Raw genomic sequence first — 18,815 nt, 5'->3', positions numbered from 1 at the left:
ATGTTATAAGTACTAGTTATCATGTAATGAATTACAAGCAACATAATTTCAACCATTCTAAGAGAACATTTAGAACCCAATAAAGTTTATTGAAAGCATATGAATAGTGTCTGCACTTTAATTATGGCATGTAGGATTAACACCCACACACCAGCCATGACTTCCGCATAGACTGCGCAATAGCTGCCCTCACTTCACCCTCGTGATATTATTATCAAACTTTCTGCAGCACCACAATAGAAGGAAGCTTGTGCCTCAGTCCCGTGCCAACTTTCTTGACAAAGAGGTTTTTGTCAAGGAAGGCAACAGCAATCATCCTTGGCAGCTTTTACGTGGTACCCTGCAATTTCTACACCACACTAAGGAGTGTCCCCAACTTGCATGCAGCAGCACCCAGCAGTACCAGTTTTCTTATGCAGAAACCTTGGCATGCAAATTAGCAAAATGTAAACCTACCTTGAATTAACCAACAAGGCTGATCAGTAGACGAGTGGAGACCTAGAGTGAGTGCGGATATATCAATATATATTTATACTTATAGTATGCAACGGCAGTTACCACCAAACTGTTGTGGCACCCGGCAGCTATAAGGTCAGAATGGCATTTGTACCGATTACAGCAGCTGCACAGCATTTAGGAAGTTTGATGGACACTGTCCAGTCAAAAGTGAAAATATATTCCATGCACACCACAGTTAGGTCACACATTGATGGAAGTGGCTTTTTTTTATTCTCGTAGCTGATTTCAGAGCAAGAGAAGTACCGTTTTATGCTGACAAAAGTGTTTTCAAAGAAAAAAAACTGGTTTGGTGCAGATATTTTTTTAGCTGCAGGTGGCAAAGTATTTCACAGCACTCCTAGAGTACGAAAACTCACAGAGGCATCAATAATAAAAGGTATTTCACTGAAAACAATCAACACGAATTGTGCAATCAAAAATATAGTTTGGCACCAACAGCAGCGTGACATGACCTACATAATTAAAATACTAGCAGTTCTAACGGGAATACGACCAAAGTGGTAGAGCTGAGTACAGTCGAACCTCTTTAAAAGAGACGCTGATGTAAGAGACAAATAGGTATTGAGACACCAGTGGTCCTACAGTAAAATACGGGTTGATAAGGAAGTGCATACGAGGTACCCATTTTATAAGAGATCGCATTAAAAGACAAGAAATGCTGCCCAGAGCAAACCTCTTATAAATGGGTTTAACATTACTACATCATGAAGTGAACTGTTGCCAAAGCAGCAGTAGATACCGATAGACACATCAAAACAATCTCAATCATTTTAAAATTTTACCAAAATGCTCTGCATTCCAAATAGGATAAAAGGAAGAAACTGCTAAATGAGATGTGTGCATCGGGTGCCAATTATTGTTTTGTATATGAGATCAAAGAAGATAAATTTACATACTAGTAGCTTACAAGTACGACTTCTCTGGTACGACAGCATATATATTGTTTTCGGGTTCTTTAGGATTTGCAAATCTGTTTCACAGTTAAAGCTCCTATTCAACCTTTTGTCAGTGCATTTTCATAGTAGGCTCGGAGAAGTCACTAACAAAAATTGCAGTTCAAGGCAGCATGCAGCGCTTTCATTGCTGCCAACACAACCCCAGGGTTACCCAGAGCGCTACTAAACTGAATGTTATGTTCACGAAGCTGGACTGCTGCTATGAACAGTTGATGCAGAATACTGTGCACTGGAATTCACTGCATTGTGATGCACCTATTGAATGTGTGGTCATAAAAACTTGACATTGAAACATTGTTCCAAGCGAGCTGGCAATTGCAGCTAAGCTATTCCCCAGATCAATGCACAACGAGCACTCAGAACTTGAGTCCAAAATTGCAATGTTTTAAAGGGCAAGGCTGAAAATGTTTTATTTAGCTTTGTACATGAATTAATGATGTGCTTGGCTTGAGTGAGGATTTCAGATGAGGTCAGCAACTGAAAAAAAATAAAAGTTACATTTAGCTGAAAAGCATTGGCAAGTGGAAGAGGCAAAAGAAAAAGCGAGCTAAGCAACAACTGTTTTACCATTCATGGGCATTTCATCAATCTGGGTACTGTAGTACTGCTCAATGTCTCTCAAGATGCGGATGTCATCGTTTTTGACAAAATTGATGGCAACACCTTTTCGACCAAAACGACCGGACCGTCCAATCCTGAAAATGAACAACAGATAGTTGCCAATTATTAACTGACTCATTACATGGCTTGCTACTTCAGGTGACGAGCAATGATTAGTATGTATAAAAGAGCAACACATAGAAACAATATATAACATATAGACACAAATATTACACTCAAATCTCATTATAACAAAGTTGCATCTTACACGAAAATAAGTTTGTTATAACCAAAAATTTGTTATACAGGTTTATTCCACGCACTACATCAATTGCAAGACTTCTTTTCATCTGCCTCATAATAACCGATGCATATTAATAATCCAGGTTCGTTATATCAAGGGTTATATACAGCATAACACCCAATCTTTCCAGCTTCCTAGGGGCCAAAAAATCACCCGAAAACTCAGGCCATCAAAAAAAAAAAAGAGGTTGAAAGCTTGTGTTACTTCATTGAAGAGTTCGAACCACTGCAGCTATGTCTGAAAAAGCTCTCAAAGCCTGCAGTAACTTGCCAGGCATTTTGGTGCTTGTACAAGTTCTCGTGATTACGTCTGGTATCTGCAGGGAACCCAGCCATTTCTTCCTAGTTGCATGCAGCACGTGGGCTGCTAGTTGCTGCTTGGGTGCTTGCTGTGCCGTATGCACGTGTCTGCCTAAAATGTATGTTGTTCAGTTCATGACAACCCACTGGTGTGGCATTGGCAAGCTTTGTCCTTGAACACATGAGTCTGTGCAGCACACTTAGTGGTATTGCACAAGAGGCAGCATTGAAAGACGATGAAGCATGTTTAGGTAATCTATCAAAAGCGTGCAGCACACTTGGAATTTCACTAGGTCACATGCCTTTCCGAGCGATTAGCTTAAAGAAGGAGGTGGCGTTGAAAAAAAGCTTTCTTTTTTTGTTTGTTCACCTAGAGCAATGAAATTTGGCATGTATTTTCATAAGTGCTTTGAAAAGGAAAATGTGCAGTTTCATCATGATACCTTGAGTAGTTCTCAAGTTACATCATGCTACGTGGTTCGACTTACATGGGTTGCTCGTGGAAAGCCTAGCGCTGTAAAAAAACATGCCAGGAAGCTGCCAACGATGTTGATCTTTACTCAAAAGAAGACAATTTGGTATGACAATCTCAAAATTTTTTTATCAGTTCTCTTTTTTTTTTTATAAACATCATCACGGCTGCCTACACACATTGTCAGAAACAGTGTCATGTACAAGTCATCTTCTAGAAAAAACAAGAATTCTAAGATTGTCAGACCCCCAAGAAATGTTTTAGGATCCAGAAAAAAAAAAACTGCATGCAAATCCATCCAGTCATTCCCGCACTACACTTTCCATGAGCAATGCACAATGTCCAAAACACACTTGTGAGAAAAAGCCTGTTGAAGTTTTCGACAAGCTTTTTTCGACGAACTTTCTTGTTTCCCGTTGAATAATGATGAAAATTGACACAGACACTAAGAATGACCTCACAGTGCTTCCATAAAACTTTTGAGGCGATACCACGAACACTTTACGAGAGACAAATTTTTTCTTCATTGAACCTCATGGAGGGGCTAAGCATAATGTTAAAAAAAAAAAAAAAAAAAAACAGTATTGAGAAAACTGCGTTTAAAGTTTCAACTTTTCTTTACTCAAACATCTAAAAATTGTGATCTCAGGTTTGTCTTGTGATATTTAACTTCCCAGGCATGTGGTCTCTGCCCAGTGTGTCTTTCATTAACGTAATTAAGTACTTGATTACAAAAAATCACTGAACATTTTTTTATATACAGAGAGGCTTATTGCATAAAAAAAATGGATCACACCATGACAGCCTATGCCTTCTTTCAAAATAACAGTTGTGGGTAGGAGACAAGCATATAAAAATTGGTGCCCCTGCCTCATACATCTTTTGCCACTCTAGCCGTGAAATGTTAAAGGCCGGTCACGGAAATGCTAATCTACGAGGCTTTCATTGTCTCAGAACATTCATAGGCGCTCTTGGCGATACCAAGCACATCTAAATCGCATCACAAAAGCTTATTGAAAGCCCTACATGTGACCGTGGAGTGTGCGGCCGCGTGGACAGTGCAGCCGGCGCGTGATGCACTTGGCGGTGGCGTTCGATCACGATGCATGAAATGCGTAGCTACGATGACAAAAAATGGGCGCGCACTGCGCTTGGTATTGCATTTTCGAGGCATGACGTGCGAAACTGCTAGCCGCTGTTCCGAGCAACCCTTGGCAGTGGAGGAAGGTAGGGGGGTGACGAGCTTGACTGTGTGGTCCGCTGCCGATGCTTAAAATGCCTGTGTGCGGTTTTGAGGAGCTAGCGAGTGATGTGCTTCATTGCTTGCAAAGAAGCACGTCGCCACAAGTGCGCTAGCGCGTCGTTCCTGCCCGCAGTCTCGCTGTCAGCGGAGTTAGGGCTAAAGACAACTTCGATGACACAACGTGCTCGTAGACCGTGCGCCCGCTCGTAGTAATCTGATCGTGCATCCGCTACATTATAATTATAGCATAAATGATCATCGAGCCATGAACACGTCATGCAGTAGCGATTTTCGAGAGCCATGTCCTCACAACGCACAACCAGCAGATGACGATTTCCCGGAGTGAGCATCGGGCCAATGGCGAGGCGAACTGAGGCAACATGGTGGCCACAGCCAATCAGGGGCCTCGAAACGACCTTCCAACATTTGCTTTTTGTGCACTTGTTTTTTTTAAAGGGAGGAGCCAGCTGAGGCAGGTAATTTAAACACAGAGAAATGCTTTTTTTACGACGAGCCCAAGAAGCCGGCTCCCGGCCCCGCCATCGCGAGGCTATGATTTTTTGAAAAGCTGTTTTCTCGCGATTTTCAGAAAAAAGTTTCGCTACCTAGGAGGGTAAAATGAATTTTCCGAAGCACTTCTGCGCAGTTTTCAGTGTAGATGTTTTGGAATCAGAAAGAAAAAGGGTTAAAGAAACTGAAAACTTGATTTTCGAAAAAATAGATTTTTTTGCCATTTTTTCATGATACTAAAGCCGCGTCCCCCTTAAGATTCTTATAATTGTATTTTTCAGCTACTGGTGCCATTGCTTCCTGCCACCATCACACCTTTATGCATTACGAATGACCCCTTGGAATTCTCAATATATTCATCCCATAACATTTTGAGGTTGCAAAAAAGCAAACTTTTGGGATCTTCCATGGCTGCAAACGGGTGGACTAGCGAAAGCTCTTGCTTGAGCCTGTGAGACAATCGGTGTGCCAACGGTAGTTACCGTAAAAAGCTGTGTATAGCTCGTTTTTTTTTTATAAATTTTACTATGCAATATTTCTGCCCCAGACTATATTGTAGCGATGCTGAGACAGGCAGGTTAAAAAAAACAAGTGTCTTTATTAGAGCAAACTTGTGCCCACGATTCTAAAGACTATGGTCGTCAAGTCCGATTAGCCGAGTCGCACAGATCCAACTATCTTCCTCTTCCTCGTAGCCGGAGCGCACGAACGCGTGGCGCATGCCAGCCGGGTCTTGCAGGTGCTGGTGCCACGATGATTGTAGCGGGCTACTTGAACGCGGCCAACCTGTCGCAGCAATATGCAGATCTAAAAAAAAAATCACAGCATATCCATGAAGTGAATGATGATGAGTGGGGCGAAGCTTTTGTCAGCCCGTCCGTGCTTCCGTTCTTGCTTGTGTTCGTCCGCGCGACCATCCGTGCGTCCGCTAGTCTGTCTGTCTGTCCGTCCGTCCTTCGGCGTGTCCATCTAGTGAATACTCCAAGTACCGCCATCTACCACCTCGCATCCCCTATGGCACATACCTACTCTAGAATGGGTATGTGCCACCGGTGGCCACCAACTACTGCTACTATACATACATCGGAGGATGTACAGACCCATGCCTTAAAAGTTCGCCCCTAAAATTTCCAGCCTGAATTCGTAGTTTTGGTTTCAAATATAAGCAATGCTATCATGATCATCAGGTGTCTGCACGCTTCTGCGGTAGCCAGCATTGGGGGGCACGCGGCAGCCGCTGGGCAGTTGTGGCCCGGGTTCCGGTCAATAAAGAAGGTTCCTGGTCGGGCTCGGTGTCTTCCCTGCGGGGTCGTGGTCCGAGTAGCCTCAAAACGCCCTAAAAGTGTTAATGACGTTAGTCCTACAAGCGCGCAGCAGTGGCCATCGCAACCACTTGAAGCACGTAACAACGACTAAGATTTTAAGTCTGTGACTTTACCCCATGCCAACTCCCCGAAGGCACCATTCGGCTGCCTTTAAAGAAAGGCTATCTAAGCTACTGAAACCATCGATAACTGTGCTGTGGGGCGACAGTTTGGCGTGGACGAGAAGGGAATTCACAGCTGGAGAAGCCCTCTTTATATGCAGTGGCCAGCGAAGTTGTTTTCGGGGAACGAAACTGTAGTATTTTCCCGACGTACAAGAACGAGTTAACTTTGTTTGGCAGCAACAAGCTGCACAGCTGACATCAAGGCATTGAGCAGGCAGTCTTCAAGGAGAGCAAACATTGGGTGTCCTGCTTCATGCGCCATGCTGGATTCTCCCTGCGTCGGCGTACGTCGATATCACAGAAGCTGCCAAAAAACTGCGAACAGATGCTTGTGAGCTTTCAGAAGCACGTCATTTCCTTGCGAAAGGCAGTCTCCTTTCAGATGGGCTAGATCAGAAATGCTGATCAGGCGCCTGTGCACCTTGATATGTCCTCGGCTCTGACAGTTCACTAAAAAGGCTCCAGGCAAGTTACTGTGCGATAAACTGGGAATGAGAAAATGCGGGTGACTGTAATGCTGGCTTGTATGGCAGATGCGCACCAGCTGCCACCCCACGTGGTGTTGAAATGAAACACGCTGATGAAGGGGGAGAAGTTCCCAAGAAATGTCATCATCCGCTGCCAGGACAAGGGTTGGATAGATGAATCGCTTGTACTTGACTAGATCGAGTCCGTGTGGTGCCAACAACCCGGAGAACTGCTAGGGTTTCCATCAACGCTAGTGCTTGACGCATTTCGGTGTGTCATCTGGCGGACTCCATGAAACGACTGCTGTGCGACTCCCGTACCGAGCTTGTTTTCCTGGAAGGGATGACATCCGAGCTGCAGCCGCCTGATGTGTGCCTCAATAAGACATTTGAGGACCACATCAAGTGCCTGTGTGTGGAGTGGATGAGGTCCGGAGAGCTGGAAGAGACCCCTTGCCAGACGACTGAAGCAGGCCTCGTCAACTATGCTGTGCTCATGGATCGCCGAGACTCGGGCCTGCATTCCCGAGAGGCTCATCCGTTTCTTCAAAAAGTACTCTCTCTCAGACGTCCTTGAGGGCACTGACGACGAGGTGCTATAGGCGGACATGTCCGACAAGGGAGGTTCGGATGAGAGCTCATCAGATGACGATGAGTAACTGAGTAAATAAATGTATTTTTCCGTTTTTCTCGGGGTATATTCAGGTAAAAACTTTTTTCTCGCATTTGCTAAGCTCTAAATGCACTTTGGATTATATGCGGGTCCACAAGCCTACTTAAAACACAACCTGTGTGATTGTTGCCTTATGCCGCTGAGTAACAGATTCTCATGGTGGCACCAGATTTGCAATCCTTATTGGCTTGGAGTTGGCATTTTTTCGGTCTGTGGCAAAGCAGCGCTTGTTTGAAGCACAATGCAATACAAAAGCTGCTTTTGAAGACTGCACACCCCAATAAAATTTTACATATAAGTGCTGTATTCAGTCAACTGCCCATTTTTCAGACATGCTTGAAAATTCTACTACTTCATTGGTATTGCCACAAGACCCTGAGAGTTAACTTATGAAGCCTGGAATTTTGGGTGCTATTTGGCATGCGATTCTCAGGACTTTCTGCTCAAGGTGCAAATGTGAAGCGTAACAACTCCTCACACCTGCGCTTGTATCCGTTTAGTCCTTTATCCCAAGTGTGTCTTCTAAGCAGTGCGCAATAAGGTAACAATGAATAGCTACCAACTCGCCCAAGCAAGTACCCTTATAAGTTACTGCAGCATAAAGGCTGACATACCAAGCTTTTAAACTTAAAAATGATCAATCAATGTGAGGGTAACATGTTCCTTTAAATGAGACTTCCAACAGTGTGGATTTCTCCTACACTCAAAAAAAAATTTGAGTATTTGGGGAGGAATGTCGCTACACAACAACAATCGCCATCTACTTCGAGTACTTTTCTCGTGCCATCACCATGGTTCTGGTAGTTCACGATCGCGAATGGCAAGCGCGTTATCAGTGTGATATAGCATTCCCGACAGCAAAGTGGCCAGGGCTGGGTTTTCAAGAAAAGAAACACGAGCTAGTGAGATACAATTATTGTTGTGTAGCAAAACTGCTCTCTGAATACTCTGTTGTTTTTTATAGTGTAGGTAGGTGTATTCACGGTACAGCACCCCTCCACTGCAGTGAAACCATTTTTGGAGGGGAGTTATATGTGGACTAATAAGTACCTAGTCACTCACTTCGAATACTTTAAAACTTAAATCAAACAGCTGAAATATTCGCACAAGCATAGTTTTCAATCTTCCCGAGTATTACATACAGTGCACATACGTGTCCGTCAGATCTTGTACAACACAAGCCCTTTTTTTAAAAGTTGCACATTTGGACAATACAGAGTAATCTACCTTTGAGAAACCTTTCGAGCTAATTAAAAATAAATCAACCTCTTGTCTGAGCTTAGCAACACAGTGACAGTGATGGATATAAAAATATGGGGAGCAAACATACTAAAGATACATATTTCTGACCCGAAAGGCAACAGTATTTCACGTATCACTTTAAAGCATCGCTGATGAAACATGAGTGCATGCTATCATGGATCGTCTGCTGGTCAGAAGACTGACTTTGCTATACCATGCAACCTGGCAGCACACTTTTTCTGATGCCTTTTTCTGAAACTGTGGCAGATACAATCATTTTTGACTAACCTGCATTCAATCTGCAGCACAATAGCAGTGATGCTGCTGCCAGGCTGAAAAGGTTACATATGACACTTCATAACTTGTTTGGTAACAGTTAATGCAATTATTCCCTACACAAAACAGCAAGAATCCTTAGCTCTAACCTGTGTGATTTAGAAAAAAAAAAGTGGAATTTCTTTAATACTGGTTACTATTCACTTTGACACTGCTTCGAAAAACAACAAAAAAGAGAGATATGTGGGTTCCATCCACATATCTCACAAAAATATGGGTTCCATCCAAGAAACCATGAAATTGGCAGTTATTTGCCAGGTAATAAAGTGCCGCATGTTTTGCAGTAATTATTTCAGGCAACCTGAAATGTGTGAGAAAATTGGTGCACATACCTGTGGATGTACAACTCTCGGTTGTTGGGCAGATCATAGTTAATGACAAGGGACACCTGCTGGACATCGATGCCCCGTGCCCAAATATCTGTGGTGATGAGCACTCGACTGAAAAAGGAGAACGAAGCCTGCTCAAGTACGCAGCACAAAGGATTCCAAACTATACCAAGACTACAAGAAGAGAGACTTGATATCAGTTCACAAATATCATATACATTTAGGAAACATTTGGTACTACAGTTGAGCCCACATATAACAGCCCCACTTAAAACAAATTTTCACTGAAAACGAACAGTATCCGCGTAACCGTGAAAATATACATTGGTTCAATGACACAAAATCGCACTTACAACGAATTTCTCCGAGCGCTGCCGACTGGTTACAGCGAACAGAGTCGGCGTTCTGCTGACTTCCCGGGAAACCACTTTCGACCACGGATGAAGCATCGGTGAAGTGCCCATAGATACTCATTGTTAAACATCGACCCTGCCTCCGCGCCCATTTAGTTGCTGCTCTTCCCGACTGCTCTTTGTTGCGCACCCTTCCGTCTTTTGTTATCCCGCTATTCTGAGCATCCCACATTGCCAGATGCGGCCCGTTTTTTCACACTGCCACCCATCTTTCGAAGACCGGTTGGCCATCTGCCCTATTTTTGATCGCTGGTACTGTCGTTGACGTCGCTTGCCTGGAATGACCAGACCATTGCTAACATCGTCTGTATCCGATCGACTGCGTCTTGTCTTGTATTGTTCTACTGCACGCTCGTGCGCTTCCCCACCCACTCTGATAATTCACAATTCTTTTCGTGTTTAGGCCCTGCTCACATCGCACTCGGCTCAACATGCCCTCATCACGCTGTGGAAGCGTAAAAACGGCTGTTAATTTGTGTGGAACGAATCGCGAAATATCGAAGTCAATGAGGCCATGCAAAACTCGCCGGCACAACAAAACGATTCTTTGACCACGGCCGCTGATTCTTTGAACACCGTCGCGCACGCCGATCCAGGCGACCGTGCTTAGACCTCTGTGCGCGCAGGCCCTCTTCGAAGTTTTTCTATATGCGAGTTGCACGTGCCTTTTAAGCAAGCTACCTGACCTGCCTCCATCCCAAGTGTTTTGGTTTTAAAGGTCTTCTTCCCGCCGTATCCTCCCCTCTCTTCATTCTATGGCAACTCCTTGCCCTTCTCTCGCAAATTGGCTCTCCTCTCTTGACACAACTCCTTCACCCGTCTCCACCGCTCCGTGACACCAGCCACGCTGCGTCGAATTCAGAAGTTTTTCTGACTAGAAACGGGCCCAGAGCTGTACCACACGTTCTGGCATGTGTGTTGCATGTGCGAGTCTTGCTGGCTCTCAGTGTGCGTGTGTGGTCAGGATGGCGGACGGGAGGCCTTGCACGTTTTTTCCTGCCACTCAACAAAACGTTAAAAGTGTGACCGCTTGGCTTGAGCATAATTCGCGCGTTAGGTGCCGTGATGCCCTGCTATTGACCATCTGGCAGCCAACTTGCCGCTTCGGGCGTCCCGGTATTCAGCTGTGGAGATGGTGAATATTTCGTGGGTGGCGGTGACGGCTACATGCATGCGAAACTGTTTTCGCGAGGCCAACTCAGTCGACGTCGGGCCCGATGCAGGGACTGAAGCTTCTGAACAGGACCACTCCGGCGGCAATGTCGTCGATTCCGACCTGGCAGAGCAGGTAGGACATCTGTTGCGATGGTTCAATTACGGCCGATGAAGATGCCGAAACCGCGGAACCATGCACGAATTAGGGCATTGTGAATTAAGTATGCGGCAAGAGCGATTTGGAGGAATCGGATTGCGAGAACGACGAAACTTTGGAGCCAGTGCCTCATGCAGCTTATGCTACGGGTTTCGGCGAAGAGCACACTGCCATCTGAAATAAACTCGAGACCGCCCTTATCGCTTCTGCTCTTAGAAACACGTGCATCAAGGACGTGGGTAAAAGCAACACAATTTGTATCTCGCTAAGAAAAGGACTGTAGAAAAGTGCTATGATACCATACTACGGTGCAGCAAGAAACATGCTTTGAAGTTGGTGCTCACAGTAAAGTCAACAAGCTCTTTGAACCACATCAAAACCAAGCACACATGTTCCTACAGGCCTATGGTTTGACAATGTGCAGTCCACATACAAACAACTTGTTTCTGAAATAAGTAACCTAAGATAGGAACGCAGACTATACTTCAGAATGCACTCTATCCTTGTATTCACCAGAGCTAGCACTACTGGCCAAGACCATTTCGAAGCACAGTTAAAACAGAGTGCACATCATCTATCTGGTACTTTTGATTGATAATGTTTATACACAGAAAAATGACGATGAACAAAAAGAGAAGCACGCACTCTGTCGCTGGCACACTCAGCTGGGTGTGCTGCTCCTTTCTTTGCCTGTTATGTTGACTGGCTTAGGCGAAAGATTTAGATGAACCATCAAATGCAAAATTTAAATGTCACCACCAGCATCACGCAGCGATAGCGACAAGTGATGTAAGAAATTTTCATCACTTTATGATGTCACATATTGGCCGAATTGGCAATATCATGATGTCACTGTGACATCTCGTAACATGATCACACCATCACATGACGTCATAGCTTGGTCAAAGGTGGTTCAATCACAGAGGCACTGCAAAAAAGCTTTCCAAGGGTGGTGGGGCAAGATCAATACGAGCCATATGCCTTTCAGTCATATCAGGTGAATGCTCAAGAGAAAAAGATATTTTTTTTTCAGCATTATGTACCACTGACCCAGACTTCAACCTTTGTGATAACATTCAATGGTGCAAGGGGCCAATTGGCACATTTACACGTACACGCACATTGCTGAACTCAAAACTAATCAATACAGTCCATGCCACTTATAACGATCCCAGATATAACAATCTATTGGTTATAACGACCATATTCCAGTGCACTTACGATTTTTCTATGGTACCCTGTGAAACTCTACATACACCAAACATTTTTCACAGCCTCCTACTCTTACAACGAACACTTCCAGCATGGTTGCGGCAAAACTATGGCCCAAACGAAGTGAAAAAAATTTTAAAACAGGCATTCTAAAGCATGTGATAGGCGTGTGCTTGCGTGTGGTCTGCTGCAGTTTACTAGCGACGAAGATATCATAGACCGTGGCGAGCACCGCATGCAGATTTCGCACGTTGCGAGCGAGGTTGCTTATTCCAGACGTTTCTTCACCGCCAGAACGAAAGTGAGGGCATTTTTCGACAGGCCGTAACTGCATGTAAAACCGTATAATGCAACATGTTTTTATTGATTGTGAAAGCCGATGTGCAGAATAATAATTGTAAAAAATAAAAAAATATCAAGAACATTTTTTTTAATTGTCTCTTGCATGTTCTTTCCTTGAAGTTAGCGCATTTACATCTTTTCATTGAAAAGTGTTATTAATATAAGCTTTGGCAGTTTCGTAAATAAGCAAGCTGACAAAGTAATGCGGAATTTGCACTGCTCTGCATAAGCTTTTTATAAACCATCAAACTAGGCAAATATATATTTTTTAGGTCAAATTTGAGAATTTTATATAAAAAAATGTACACTATACAGAGAATCGAAATATAATTGATCGAAAATGAAAGTATGCATATATTTAGCTAAACAAATGTGAGGTACGTAGCTTTGATATATTTTCATACCTGATAAATTCAAGGACTTTGAAGAGGGAGGGGGAGGGGGGGCATGCTAAATTCATTGCTATTATTTTTTTGAAACCAAAAGAAAACAAAAAACATCGTGAAAAACAAACAAGGGGTGGGGGTCCCAATCCAAGCGCAAATATAATTGATTGATTTGTGGGGTTTAACGTCCCAAAACCACCATATGATTATGAGAGACGCCGTAGTGGAGGGCTCCGGAAATTTCGACCACCTGGGGTTCTTTAACGTGCACCCAAATCTCAAGCGCAAACATAGGCATTGCAGTCTTATAATAGCTTGGAGTGGCCGAACACACGAGGGCAGGCCTTCCCACGAAGGTGAGAGTCTCAAAGGGGGAGCGCAAGTACTCCCGAATTATCGCGCCATCAAAACGACAACACGTAAACCTCGTTATAATAAAGCTGAAGGGGAGCTACAATTACTTCGTTATATCCATTATTTCGCTATATCGACTATAACAGTTTGTGGCATTGTATGCTCAGATAGGTGCACACCTATAAGAATGCAAAGAAGGAAACCGCCTCGCGGCCCGATGTACCGCTATGCGACCACGCGTGCGACGGAAAAAAACAACAATGATCGAATCTCATTAAAGAACACGTTTAATTCAAACTTCCGGTTAATTCAAATTCACGCTGTGGTCCCGTCAAAGCTATGTGTATTCCAATGGCCGAAAACGCCCTGTAATTCGAATGCGCAAGCACTTATGACGGTTAATTTGAATATACCGCACTCCGAAAATGCTCTCAGCACCATGCCTAATCCCGCGGCGGCATTTCTCAACATCTCGCTCGCTGGATTACATGCCGAATGGTTCTGCCACCGCGATCTCCGACAACAGTGCAGCTCTGGCCGACCGGCTCGCCCTCCGCCATCTCCTGACACTGTGAAGCTCTCGCTGAGTGGTACCCTGTCCTCGGACTCCTTCGACTGTGTCCCCATCTTTCTCTGTCTTATCTTTACTTCTCACTTAATCCTTTTTAATCCCTCCTTATCCCCTTCCTTCGTGAGCCACTGTTGAGGTGTCGCATTCTGATGCAGACAGTTACGGGGCTTACTTTTATCTTCTTTTCTCTCATTTAAGAATCACTCCCTCTCCTCTCCTCTCAACAGCTGCGCACGAAGAAGGAAAAAAAAGAAAATGAAAGAAAAGACTGTGGCACATTGTTTGCTCTCTCTCAAATGTCGATCTGCAACGCGCCTGTGCCACGCTTCTCCCTTTTCTGTCTCTTTGCACGTAAAGACCCTTCTCCTTTCAAGGCAGCGCGCAGAGAGAGAAGAAAAAGAAAGAAAGCTGTCGCGGAAAGTCCTGCTTTTTTGGTGCAGAGGGTGAGTGCAAACATTGAAAAAAAAAAAAAAAAGAGAAGAGGTGCAGCCCTTTAGAGGCTTCAGCAGCGGAGAAGCAGCCGTTGCCGTCGTCTTTAGTGAGCGTTGGCTTTGGACTTAGCCGCGCACTACTATGCTTTGCAAACTATGTGCGAAATTGATTAATGAAGGATGTCCTCTGATTTGTTAATAAATGTAATGTAAGTCTTCGAAAGCTTCCCCATCGTGTGTTCTTATAAGTGAGAGGAAAATCGCTTTGCACCGTGGCGCCGCTTCTCGGTCATGTGACTCGCTAAGCGCTTCCTCAATCCTCTCCGCTGGCTGTGTGAGAAAGACAGCTCTCTCGGCCACGTGTGGCGTGGCTGTAAGGTCGGCGCGGCAGTTCTGAAAGAGCCGCTCTGAACGAGCGTCACACTCCGCGGGAAAACGCTATATACCTAACACACTTGGGTCGCATTTATTTATAGACTATTTTATAGACTAATTTATTCATTATATGCATTTACTGGTCAACTTTACTCCATTACAAAGAAGTTTAAAATGCATGGTTCTCAATGAAGCTTTCAAAGGGAATTTCATTTACTTCATTATATACATTATTTCCTTACATCCCGTTACGTTATAACAAGGTTTGAGTGTAGCAAGATCTATTTTCATGAAAACAACTCTTGTATGTCTTCCTCATACACACGTGAACGATTGGACGGCGCAGCTGGCTGCTGTAAAAGCGCGGATCATCGCTTTGCTCGCTACTAGATTCTTTGGACTTAAATGCCAAAACACTTCTAGCTTTTTAACGTATTTACTGCCTTTAATATACCGCTGTATTAGCCGCGTGCTATTGGAGCTCGTAGATCGCTATCGCGTCGCCGCGACCGCTGTTTTGTGCACAGAGGTTGCAGCAAACAGTAGTTCTGTTCTCAATCTGTGTGCGCTGGCCCCGCATGTGCCTTCAGAAACAAGTAGTTTTTTCCTTTTCATATTTTTTACCATCTATGGTTGCACCTGCAGCTGTTTTGTCCGCATCGTTTGTGGAAAGCAGCGTTGCATTGCCTGGTTGAGCGTAGGATGCGTGCACACTTTCGGAGTTCAGTTAGTATATACATGATCTTGTCAAGAACGACCGTGGTTTCTTCCACAGCTGTTGTGACAACAAGCATGCGCTTGTTGCATGTTGCTCTCGACCTTCGTTCAACGGTACTAAAGTTCACATCGCCTGCCGCGCTTACAAAAAAATGTTTGGTACATTCAAATTTCAGCCCAATGGACACAGTGGAATTCGGCAAGTGGGTTCATTACAGGAGTAAGTACGATATACTATCTGTACGAACATTTAAACACGTAGAACATTCACATAAACGCAGTTGTGAAGCTTACGACCACCCAAAGCCTGACTTACCTCTGGCCAGAGCGGAACTCCTTCATAATGGCGTCCCTCTCTTTCTGAGGCATGTCACCATGCATGGACGAGACGGTGAAATTAGCTTCCCGCATCTTCTCGCTCAACCAGTCCACCTGTGCAAAGCAAAAATTACCAACGATTATGATACTGCCTAATGTGCTGAGCGCAGCTTCGTGTTGAGGAAGGCCAACTGTGTTTTGAATTTGTCAAAATGGTTGATTGGGGCGAGTTGCCGATTCATGATTGTTTGAAATAAGAGTGCGATACATAGACAGGAAAGACAGGGACAAGTGCTTGTCCCCATCTATTCTGTCCACGTCTACGTATCGCGCTCCTTTTTCAAATAATGTGTTTTGAAGTTTGGCTATCCACAAGGTATCGACTATGCCATAAACCATAATTTTTGTCAACTATCACAGCGATACCTGTGCCATTGTTTTGTCTTCCTGCAGATAAGTGAAATATTCGCCACACATCTGCAAGGTATGTGCACTTTGATGATGTGGCATGCTACAGAGGATGCAGAATTGTGGCTGGGCACTTTGCAAGGGGTGGGAAGCATTAAACCACACACATGTAGCAGAATTAGCATTGACTGATTATTTTACTTTCTGCCATGCTATATTGACGCTTCGTGCTTTTCGAGTGAGAAGCGTCATGTTCCTGTTTGATCAGTTTATGGGGACAAGTGGACAGTCAGGCTCAAGACGCTACTCACTTAAAAAGGGCGGCGCAAAGACACGGGAAAAAAGAAAGACAGCAGAGACAAAGAGCGTTTTTCCCAGTGTCTTTGCGCTGCCCTTTCTAAGTGAGTAATATGAACCAGCTAGCTAGCCAAAACCAAAGTACTTCCCAAGACGCTACACGTGTTCGGTGGTTCAATGTGCTGAAGCGCTACGTAAACAAACCTTGCTCTCGTGGCAAACCGTGTTGCCGACAAGGATTATAACAGTCATTTTCACAGTGACGCAGCTTGTATTCTATCAGTACTTGACAATTGCACAGATGTTGCCAGCGCTTGTATCTTTTGTGCCATTATTATACGACTGCGTAGTTGAATGGGTCGAAGTGTCCCTGGAGTCTCAAATCTACGTTGGCGATCGAAATCCCAGCACCGAGAAAGCCAGATAAGGTGACAAAGGAAAGATGTGCATAAAAGACGCTTCTACTCATACTGTAGGATCATTTTAGGCAAAAAATAAGCTGACAACTTTCAAGGCCAGTGTTCCCAAAATGAATTTTTCTCCTAGTTGTGGCGCTAAGGAAGGCGATATCTCAAAAATCAGTCTTCATATTTGTGTGCCTTTTCTTTATTCTGTTGCTGGATGACATTGCCAGAACGTAACAAGCTTACTTTTTAGAAAATTGATGTAATTAATTTATATGCAATTAATGTTTATAGAAGCGGTAATATCTGGCTAGATCCAATTCAAAGTCGAGCTAACATTCTTTTGGAGGGAAAATCAGAAGGGCTTTGCAGTGTCCTGGGATATCTATCAAAGAACGACCCCGATGAATTTCATCTTCCTACTATGTTTTGGAATTTTTCTAGGCTCTTCTTCAGGTATACATGCTAAGAACTCTGTTAGCTTTAACACAGTGTTATGAAACCTCAAAGTTACTTTAGCTTTAATGTAGTGAACATATCTTAGAAGCTTCATCTAGATATCTTAAAAACAGGGGGTGTGCACCTTTCAGTTCACCTATGGCAGCAACAAAAGCACATCAACTGCCGTTGGCGACCCACTGCATAAGTGTTTCTCACAAAATGCGAGTGACAGCTGTGTCCACCTACCTTCCTCTTGGTGTTGCAGAATATGACAGCCTGGGTGATGGTGAGTGTGTCGTACAAGTCGCACAGGGTGTCAAACTTCCACTCCTCACGCTCCACGGCCACAAAGAACTGCTTGATGCCTTCCAGGGTCAACTCATCACTGTGAGATAAGAATTACTGTCAAACCTCACAACACAAGGTTAAGCTGATTCTCTTGATGCAATTCCACACTGATCGATCAGACTTTCAATGTAGTGAAATTTTTTCAGTAGTAAAAGTCTTTCAGCATTATGCAGTCACATTGAAAAATCCCAGACTCCTCGGATTTTACTGTGTCCTTCAAAACAGCCAAAGCTGTCCACAACATACAGAGCAGACATCTTGCAATTTCGCCCAGTATAGCACAAAGCAGCTTTTTTTCTTTAATGTTGTAAAGGCAGTGACTCATCAGATGCTGTGAGCACAAAGGCTTCTTTCTCATCATGGTCTAGTCTGCACAGACTTACGAAAAAGGCTGGGATGAAAAAGTCCCTCTCACTGCAACCCACGATGACATTGTTGCCTTAGCAATTATGTAGAAGTGGATAAAATAAGCGCTATTTAATTTTAGCAATACAGTCAACTGCCGATTTTTCAGACATGACCGATGATTCGGACATCTTCACGGCACCGCTACGAGCCCCACAGAATCAATGTTTAAGAAAGTCTGAAATTTCGGATGCTCGAACTCCCCAGAGTCCAATTTTCCGGACTTTTTGACGCGACGGAAGGTCGGAAACCACCACTTACCTCCAGAGGAAACCACCACTACTGCGTCACACGCGGTTACGATCACATAAATGAGCGCGCCGATCTACTGTGGCGGCATCTGTTGCTTAGACTCGTTGATCGTTAGCCGAGAAACACACACGGCCTGTGAGATTCCTAACACTGGCTGTGTTTATCATGCAAGGGTGCTTCGCTGATAATCGAAACTATCCACCCGAAAATTTTTTGGCGCCAATAAAGTTCCTTTCGCTTTAGCGCTTGTGCGTGCCACTCTGGCTTCCCGAACAGTGCTTTCACGAAGCGTTTCACCACTTCGAACTAGAACTAACCGTCACACACCGATTTGGTCTGGCCACGCTGGCTATCTTGGATGTTTACCAGCGCCACTTCCGGAGTACCCGA

The 18,815-nt window shown here is 44.2% G+C and overlaps 1 protein-coding gene across 1 annotated transcript in view; it reads right to left on the bottom strand.

The window, feature by feature from the left end:
- Positions 1 to 1,858: 1,858 nt before the first annotated feature.
- Positions 1,859 to 18,815, bottom strand: part of LOC119166929 (eukaryotic initiation factor 4A-III) — a 35,961-nt gene continuing 19,004 nt past the window's right edge. The window contains exons 6-10 of the mRNA XM_037418317.2: positions 17,667 to 17,805; positions 15,869 to 15,984; positions 9,443 to 9,550; positions 2,043 to 2,170; positions 1,859 to 1,952 (exon numbers count right to left, since the gene is read on the bottom strand). Of these exons, the coding sequence (XP_037274214.1) occupies positions 1,936 to 1,952; positions 2,043 to 2,170; positions 9,443 to 9,550; positions 15,869 to 15,984; positions 17,667 to 17,805 (508 nt within the window). The 3' untranslated portion in view covers positions 1,859 to 1,935. The remainder of the gene's footprint in view (positions 1,953 to 2,042; positions 2,171 to 9,442; positions 9,551 to 15,868; positions 15,985 to 17,666; positions 17,806 to 18,815) is intronic.

Source organism: Rhipicephalus microplus, unplaced genomic scaffold, assembly GCF_043290135.1.
Source record: "Rhipicephalus microplus isolate Deutch F79 unplaced genomic scaffold, USDA_Rmic scaffold_133, whole genome shotgun sequence".
NCBI classification, from domain to species: domain Eukaryota; kingdom Metazoa; phylum Arthropoda; class Arachnida; order Ixodida; family Ixodidae; genus Rhipicephalus; species Rhipicephalus microplus.
Note: the sequence above shows the minus strand (reverse complement) of the source record. Positions and strands in the feature narration are given on the sequence as shown.